The sequence below is a fragment of the Tupaia chinensis genome, unplaced genomic scaffold (genome assembly GCF_000334495.1).
Source record: "Tupaia chinensis unplaced genomic scaffold, TupChi_1.0 Scaffold000054_1, whole genome shotgun sequence".
Classification (NCBI taxonomy): Eukaryota; Metazoa; Chordata; class Mammalia; order Scandentia; family Tupaiidae; genus Tupaia; species Tupaia belangeri.
Window position 1 is genome coordinate 4,957,444 of NW_006159512.1, and position 9,307 is coordinate 4,966,750.

At 40.8% G+C, this 9,307-nt stretch overlaps 1 protein-coding gene across 1 annotated transcript in view; it reads right to left on the minus strand.

Annotated features, from left to right (window-relative positions):
• GNPTAB (N-acetylglucosamine-1-phosphate transferase subunits alpha and beta) overlaps nt 1-9,307 on the minus strand; it is a 107,618-nt gene that overhangs the window by 49,143 nt on the left and 49,168 nt on the right. The window contains exon 5 of the mRNA XM_006141392.3: nt 7,637-7,842. Coding sequence (XP_006141454.1) covers nt 7,637-7,842 — 206 coding nt within the window. The remainder of the gene's footprint in view (nt 1-7,636; nt 7,843-9,307) is intronic.

Here is a 9,307-nt window from a genome sequence, read left to right on the forward strand (position 1 = left end):
TTTTTTCTTTTTGGAGAGGTTTTTGCTACAGGGCGCGTGCACTCGCCAGACAGACAGAGAGAGACAGAGAGACAGAAAGTGAGAAATCACCCCCTAGGGGGGATGGCCACGCTGCAATCCCTTCTCCTCCATTCTCCTCTCGGGATCTTGGGCATGCATGCACACACACCCAGCGTGAGTTTAAGCCACTGGGTCCGGGACTGGAACCGCGGTCGACTATGTGGGAGTCCAGCAACATAGCCATTATGCTAACTGCTGGTCCCCAACTGTGTCCTTCAAGCCAGAAGCTGAGATTCGAATCCTGGTCGGCCACATGGGAACCAGCTTCTGATACACTGCACTTAGCCACTGTGATAGGGGGCCAGCTTTGAAAAAAACAGTTTTAAATGTCTCTTCAGATTGCCAATTTCAATGCTTTTCTTCCTTGGTGTTCATCCCTCTTGAATGTGAAACAATAAACCATGCCCACTGATCTAACTGGTTTGTGCCATTTACTAGCAAAATACATCTTAAGCTGCCAGTCTCAGAAACAGAAGGTTTAGTACATGCTCAAATAAAGCACAAGTGTAGACCAATTAATAAACAGTGTGAGGTGTGGCTGCTGAAACTATACCTCACAACTGCCCTGGCTCCAGTTTTAAATTTGTCTTTAGTTTTTTTGTATAGGGTGCATGCACTTGCCAGAGAAAGACAGTGAAGGGAAAAAGAGAAATCATCTCTCCAGGGTGGAAGGTCACAGAACAATCTCTTCTCTTCCATCTCCTCTTGGGATCTTGGACATGCGCATACAAACCTCTGCATGTTTTGTCAAGTTGTTGGATTGGGAACTCAAATGGAGCAGTCAGCCAACGGGTGTCCTTAACCACAGCACCACCTGCTGGCCCAACCCTGGATCCCTCCTTGTAGGAAGACAAACTACGGGAGCCAGACTATTTGATCTCTCTCACTGCATTTTACCCATAAGATACTACTAATACCTGCCATTGTGGTCTAATAGAAAAATGTTTGGTCTTTGTCCCTGGTTACTGCCACAGAGCTTCTAAATTCCTTGGAATTCCTTAAGTGATAGGACTAGCTTCTGTTATTTACAGTGTGCCCTTTTGATAACTCCAGTATTTATGCTAATGGCGTTATCTAGGGTAGGACTCTAGACAGCTTCAGGATAGGACCAATCACCAGAAAGACCAATTAGAGGACTAGAGGGTTGAAACTTTCAGCCCCATCCACGGCCTTCTGCAGGGAGAGCAGGGCTGGCGCTCAAACTCTATAAACTCTTGGACAAAATCTGCTGATCTTCTGGGTTGATGAATTCATCATATGCTGGAAGGGTGGTGTACCCCAACTTCACTGGGACAGAAGTTCCTATGTTCAGACCCTTTCAGAACTTGTCCTTGAATTCTTCTCTGACTATTCATCTATACCCTTTATAATATCCTTTTCATAAACCAGCAAACATGTTTCCCTGAGTTTGTGTCATCCACCCAAATTTATGGAACCCAAGGAGGGGGTCTTAGGGACCCTGGCTTGTAGTAATTTTGAAATGCATCTGGGACCAGGTGGTGCAGTAGTAAAATGCAAGACTCTGAGAGGCACATCCACATGGGAAGGTTGCCAGTTCAAATCTGGAGACCTCCCTGATACACCAGGCATACATGTATCCAAGAGCAGCAGTTGTCAAAAGTGCTATATGTCTGCCTCACTCTCTTTCTGTCTCTCTCAAATCATAAAGAGATAACTTTTAAAAAATAACTCATCAGTTTTGTGTTCCATTTCTGCTTTCTTGAGCCTTTCTCTGTGTATAAAACCAATATCCTCTGCTTGGCTCATAAAAACACTTTTTCCATTTTATAAGGCAAAGTGTTATCCAATTCTAAAATTGTGAATAAAGTCAATAAGGATCTTCAGGCTGAAAAAATAAAAAGTCAAGTGTTTTCTCACAATGAGTCCCTAAAACTTACCAGGTAAAGCTGAACAAAGCAGATCAAGTTGAGAGGAACTGAGGGGAGACACAGCTCGTCTAGGTGAGAAGTCTTTTTTTTTCTTTATTTTAGAGAGATATTTGTTATAGAGCTATGCACTTGCCAGAGAGAGACAGAGAGACATAGAGATGGAAAGCAAAAAATTGTCCCCTGGGGGTATGGCCATACTGTAATCCCTTCTCCATTCTCCTCTTGGGATTTTAGGCATGCACACATACGTGCCCAGGGTAAGTTTTAAGCCACTAAATCTGGGACTCAAACCATGGTCTACTACATATGAGTACAGAGATGTAACCATTATACCATCTGCTGGTCTCAAGAGTCTATAGATATGAAGACAAGTGAGATCAACAAACCTGCTGCTGACATTCAGGGATCATGGAAAACAAGAGATAGGTCAAAAGACTGCAATTCTGATCTCCAAGATGGGAAGAGAAGGGCCAGCTTATGGCACGACAGTCCTGTTCAATGAGAAGCTGAAACCTACATAGCAAATGCAGTTTGAATCCCTAGCCCAGTTGGCCTGAAATGTGCCAGGCACAGGTGGAAATGCACAGGACCAATGGGCTAGAGGACTGGAGGAGGGGGATTGCAGCATCATCAGATCCAGTGGAGGGTACTCATCTCTCTCTTATGTGGGCACACACACACATTCATTCTAGCATGAATAATGGGGGGGAACAAAGATAGTCAAAGAATGTAGGCTGTACAAATTATAGCCTGGTGAGATGGATGTCAATCCTGGGCAAGAGACTCAAGAGTACTACAAAAGCATATTGATAGTTGGCAAGCACCAGAGGAAAAAAAAGCCTCCACAATACACTGATTAGCTTTAAAAGGAAGCACTAGGGATTAGAGTACAAGTTAGTTATGATTAAATTTATCAGATATACCTCTCTCTCCCTCTCCGTTTTCACTTGATATGGGAGGTTCTATATTGGTAGATTAGAGAATTCTAATACTGCCTTGTTGGAAAAGTCAAGGCATATTTTTCTGTTTTTCTATGCAAAAATCCACCATGACTTTTCCGACAACCCTATAGATTTGGTATATGTATTTGTATAGAATGTCAGCAAAGTAGCTAACAGCAGCTCATGTCATCTTCATGGGTATAATCACTACGTACAGGCCAGACGCTCAGGTGAATTATAATGTTAACCAGTTTTGCCCAAAGATATGAATTATAAAGCCTAACAAGAGGGAAGTTTTAGATGTTTGCCTTCAGTTCTGTCATGGTGAATCTTCCATCAAGGTCTCGGAAAACACAAAAGGCATTCTTGTGAAATATGGAGATTCATGTGAAGCTGACAGAGAAGCTATTATCCTGGACTTCCCCCAGATTTTTTTACTATTTGGAGCAATGAATCAAATCTAGCAAAATAAAACCTACAAGCAAAGGTAAGATCTTTAAGGTGCAACAAAACCCAACCAGTAGTAACGCAAGGCTCTGTGGGGCTGACTCACATGTGAAGGATCTGGATTCACATCCACAGAGCTCTGAACATGCTGGATGGATGTGTGTGCATGTGCCCATAATGTGGGCCTACCTGAAACTGGGGTGAACTGCGGTGTGAATGGCCTGCTGGGGATTCCTGTGTCTGTTTTTCTCTGTCTCTCGCTCGTGGAAGAAAGAATTTATCTTTGAAAAAAGAGGCATTTATATATTAGCATTTCTAGAAAGAATAGTTTTATTTAACAGTGAATTCAGTATGAGTCAACAGTGTGCTACAGTCATACTGAATTTCCATCACACTTGTACTCTTAAACAGAAGCGCTAAAATAAGAAAAGTAGAGTTACCCAACACTGACGCATCTGGAATCCCTGTTGTGTTGACCTGCAAAATGTCCAGAATCCAACCACTTCTCACCTTTACAACACCACCCTGGTCTAAGCCACCTTCCCTGCTGTCTGGATTACCATTTTTGCCTCTCCTCTGTCTATTTCTACCATGACAACCAGACTGAGCCTTCTGGAACAAAAGTCAGACTATATTACTCTTCTGCTCAAAATCCTCTCATGGGGGCAGGTGGAGTTGTGGTTAAGGTGCTAGACTCCCACATGGTTGACCATGGTTCAAGTGGACCTGGTGGCTTGAAAAAAGAACCACACCAGACACATGTATGTGCATGTCCAAAATCCTGAGAGGAGAATGAAGCAGAAGGAACTGTGGTACCACCAACCCCTCTGGGGGTTGATTTCTTACTTTCCCTCCGACTGTCTTTCTCTAGCGAGCCCACATGCTCAATGACAACAACCTTACATAAAAATTTTTTAAAAAAGCAACTCTCTCATGATTCCTTATCACACCCTAAGTTAAAGCTGAGGTCTTGTCAATTGCTACCAGGGCTGACACCATTTGGCACCCCAGTTGCTTCCTGAGATTCGTATCTTGCCCCCTCCCTTCCCTGTTCACTCCACTGCAGCCACAAAGGCCTCCACTTCTTCTTCAAACATGCCAGATATCCTTCTGCCTCAGAGCCTTTGCATAGGCTATTCTACTTCCCCGATCAGTCATTCTCAGAGGTTCCCGTTGCCACCTTTCTCACCTTCTTCATACTGTGACCAAAAAATCACCTTGGTAAGCCCTGCCCTTAACACCCAACACAAAACTGCAACCTCCTTCCCCCTGGCTGACGTGTCCACTGCTTCCCCTGCTCAGTTTTTCTCCACAGCACTTATCTTCTACAAACTATATATTTCACATATTTGTTGGGTTTACTGTCTCCCTCCACTGAGATAAGCGAGAGACGTTTGCTCGTCTGTTCACTGCTGAATCCTCAGCACTGGGAGCATTACCTGGCACACAGTAGGCACTTAATAAACACTTGTTCAATGAATTAGAATCCTGTTCTCCCTGCAGAGACTGAACCACTGGAATAAAATATTCACTTGTAGGTGACACATTTTAAAAGTAATCTGAGGACACTGACAAGCCCCTAAAAGATAGTTAAAGGGAGGCAAATGGGAGAGGGATTACATTAGTTCTGTAAATCATCAACTTTAACCTGTATGAGAAAATTATAAGGAAGCAGTTTACAGTTCCTTCCAAAAGTCAGTTTAATCCAGAGGTAAAAATGAATCATCACAGGAGGAAATTCACTTCCTGTAAATCAAAGGACACAAACTTGACTGAAAAAAAAAAACAAAAAAAAAAAACACTTAAATAAGAAGACCTAGGTCTAGACTGTGTGTGACTACTGAAGGACAAAACAGTTCAGGAACAGATCTACAGTGTGAAAAGAGAGATATTCATACTCGAAAAGGTTAGAATTTCCTTTCATACTAAAAATAACGTTGTAAGTACCAGGGAGCCAGCACCATGTGACATACTGTTCAAGAGATAAACTGGTGCGTGGCATGGTGTCTGCTCAACAAAGCAATTATGTGATAGAGCCACATAGTGGCACAGTGGCAATATGTGACACTCCATGAGGCTGACCCACATGAGAGGGTTCTGAGTTCATACGGAGACCGCCCGGACTGTGCGAGGCATACAGTGGGGTGGTGGAAGTAGTAGGTAGATTGTGGCATCAAGGCCTTATTGAGGGTGCTCTGTCTGTTTCTTTGAGTCACGGAAGAAATAAAAAACTTACAAAAAGAATAAAGAAATGACATGAACACACTATATACTTCTATTTATAAACTGCAGTCAAAAACTAAGTTATGAGTTAGATTACCAGTTCCTACTGGAATGTCAAAAAGTCAAAATAAAATCACTGTGAATGAACTAGTTGGGAAGCTTCATGGAGGAGACAGCACTTGAAAAGGGGTTGCAAAGCAGAGGAGACGGGTCAGGAGAGGAAGGGGAAGGGGAAATGCAGCATGAGCAAAGGCCCTAGGCCGCGCACCTGTGCCAACACCAACTGCTGCAACGTGCTGCAGGGAGGGCAGGGAGGTAGGGACTAATGGGCAAAAACGAGGCAGTGGAAGTCAAATGAAGAGGAGAAGCACATATCCATGTGAAAAGCAAATATATGATACACATTATTCTCTTTTACTAAACCAACTGGGTCAGCCAGTGGTGTGGTAGATAAGGTGGCTTGATCCCATATGGCCAATTGTGTGGCCTGAGTCCTATACCTAGAAGCTTGAAAAACACAGCAGGTACATGTGGGTGCATATCTAAAATCCCAAAAGGAGAATTGGAGAAGGAATTTTGGTCTGACCATGCCCCATGGGGATTGCTTTCTTCTCTCCTTCTCTCTGTCTCTCTCTCTCTGCCACGAGTATACCTGTCCTCTACCAAATTAAAAAAAGAAACAATAAAATGAGGATTTTCAGGTTTATTTGACAGTTGTGAGCTAAACAGACTGAGAACTTTACAGGTAAACAGAGCAGCTAAGCATCTACTGCTATAAAGGAAATTGGTTGGGTTTTCAGTTAGTGTAATGGTTATATCGCTGGACTCCCATGTGGTCAACTATGGTTCAAGTCCCAGAGCCGGTGGCTTAAACGCATACCAGGTGCATGTGTGTGCATGCCCAAGATCACGAGAGGAGACTGGAGGAGAAGGCATTGTGGCGTGGTCATCCCCGCTAGGGGGGTGATTTCTCGCTTTCTGTCTCTCTGTCTGTCTCTGTCTTCCTGGTGAGCGTATGTGCCCTATAGCAAAAAAAGAATCATTTGTTTAAAAAAAAAAAAAAAGCAAATGATAAAATGAGATTAATTATTAGTTACAGAAGTAAAAAGTAAAAAAAAGAGTCAGAGACAAGCTGAGAACCATGACACTGACCGAATGGGATCTTGCAAATAGCACTCAATGGTATAAAGAAAACATGACAATTTTCATTTTACACATAAATCCATAGGACAGCCAAGCACAGACAACCAATGCAGAAGGAATGAGAGAGACAAGAGGCCAGAGCGGGGGATGCAGATGTGGGGTCAGCAGCTTAGCAGCCAAGTAGGAAAACGGAGTCTCCAAGGATGTGGGTGCAGTTTTATGCTAGGAATGATCATTTGAATTCCATTATCTGGCCAAATCACCTGCTGCCTTATATAAAAGAAAAACTCATTTTTCACAGTTCTGGTGGCCAAAAGTTCAAGATCAGTGTGCAGTATGTTCCGGTGCTGGTGAGGGCCCTCTGCTGGGCTTCATGCTGCATCATCTCATTGGAAGCTCACATGGCAGAGAACAGAGGGCACTCCAGGGGCATTAAGCCCACTCATGGGGGCAGAGCCAATCTACCAAAGGCGAATGTAATTTACCATCATACAGGGGGTTATGACTTCCACATATGAATTTGGAGAGAACGCAGACGTTCATCCATAATATCTATAGAAGCATATATTTCAGAACATAAAGTATGAACACTCCAGGTGTGTTCTGCCCAAATCTGAGAACACCTTGCTGAGGAATATGGTAGAAAAATGGGTTCAGAATAACTTGGAACCACAAGAATATGGTAACTCTGAAAATGAGACTGAAGGTCCTCACCACAGCATAGAAAGACATGTGCATTACACGGAGTAAAATATATGTAACTCTACTGGAGGTTCAGGCTACAATAACATGAGAGCTCTTTTGTTTCTCTTTGTGCACTTTTAGTTTTTCAGAATTTTCCTTAAAATTGAATCCTTATGCTCCATTCAGAATTGTGTTATCCAAACATCCACTGATAACATGATTTTAAAATAGCCACAAAAAAGATCTTACCATCCTTAGTACTGTCGAAAACAACAACTGAGACATTAGTAGAAGGGTTTTTTGGTTTCGCAACATTGAATATGTCACTGGCAGGATGAAAAGAAGGATAAAGAGATGGCAGGTCCTTCAGGGTGATGTTTGCCGGCAGGGCGGGGTCCAACACAAGCATTGGCACCTTAATGCAGTGGGTCAGCAAACATTCTAACTGCTTCTCGCTGGAAAGAAACACCAACACGCTTACAACTACATTCTTGAAATTTAACTAAATATGTAAAAGCTTGTTGGTACTACTAAATTTTTCAGTTTGTTTTCAACAGTCTGTAAGAAAATCACAATATTATTAAAATAATAAATAAGGGATTTTCTCTCAAGGATATAAAAATTTAGTACATTATAGCAAAGTATGGTATAAAATTGTTGCCACCAAACTTTACTGACTCAAAGTGTACAAGAAATTAAGCATTTCATTACCATGATGTTGAAAGATTATTGGTAATTTCAATGAAGCTTATTATTAGGCAGATGAGGAAGAAGGTAGATTCTGGTTAAGTGTCATTACCGGATACAATTCATCAATACCAGATAGAACATAATTAAATACATTGGATATGACACTACACTGTTAAAAACAAAAACAAATGTGTTATGGTTCTAATTCAAGCTTATATGAAATATTTCAATATTAATATAAGAAATATCTATAAATAAATATATATATATTTATCTATAGTAAACCTAGAAATACTGCCTTAATAAAAATGGCAATATTTATTTTTTATTTATTTATAAATTCATAAAGTGAGAACCACAACCAGTTAAACAATACAGAAGTGTTCATACTCCCTAATCAAAGAAATGCTTAAGGAAACAATGAGGTATCATCTTTTGTTTACTATAAAGCACCTCCAAAAATATGGCGACTCAGTGTTAGTGCAACCTACTCCATTCAAACTTGCTGGTGTCACTCCACAAGGAAACAACTCTTTGAGGAAGCAATTTGGTAACATATGCACACATGGTATCTAATATGCATACATTTCCATGCAGACTTATTCAGAACCAGAAAAGCCTATCAGGAAAGACATGATGCATTTTTACATAGAAAAACACAGAAAACTACATCATTACTTTCCAACAACCTAATATATATGTTTCTTCCTCAATAATCTTACTTCCAGGAATCTAGTCCAAGTACCAGAGGAGAAAATAGGAAAAAACGAACACACAGAGAAAATCCCACATACCCAGATATTAAGTATCACAAAATGTTTATTACAGAAAAGCCCAACATACGGGAAATTACAGTACAGTCACTTTATGGGATACTATACAACTATTATAAATGAGAAGTATAAAGCATGAAGATTGTGTAACAATACAGAAATTTGTATGACTATGTAAAATATAATGAAAAGGGAATAATAAAAATGGTAATAGTTATTGAATAATGGTCACAGAATTACGTGAGTTTTCCTTTTCACTTTCCCTTCAACTTTTCTCTAATGTCGCACCATTACTTTTTGTAAAATAACGTACAAGTCATTTAAAAAAACAATATTGGTACTACTCTAATAAATAAATAATGCTACATAATTAACATAAAGAAGGTACTTTTGGATCTTGAAATTCCTCAGAAGTATCTCTATAAATAACTGTTTTTTTTTTTTTTTTTTTTAACAA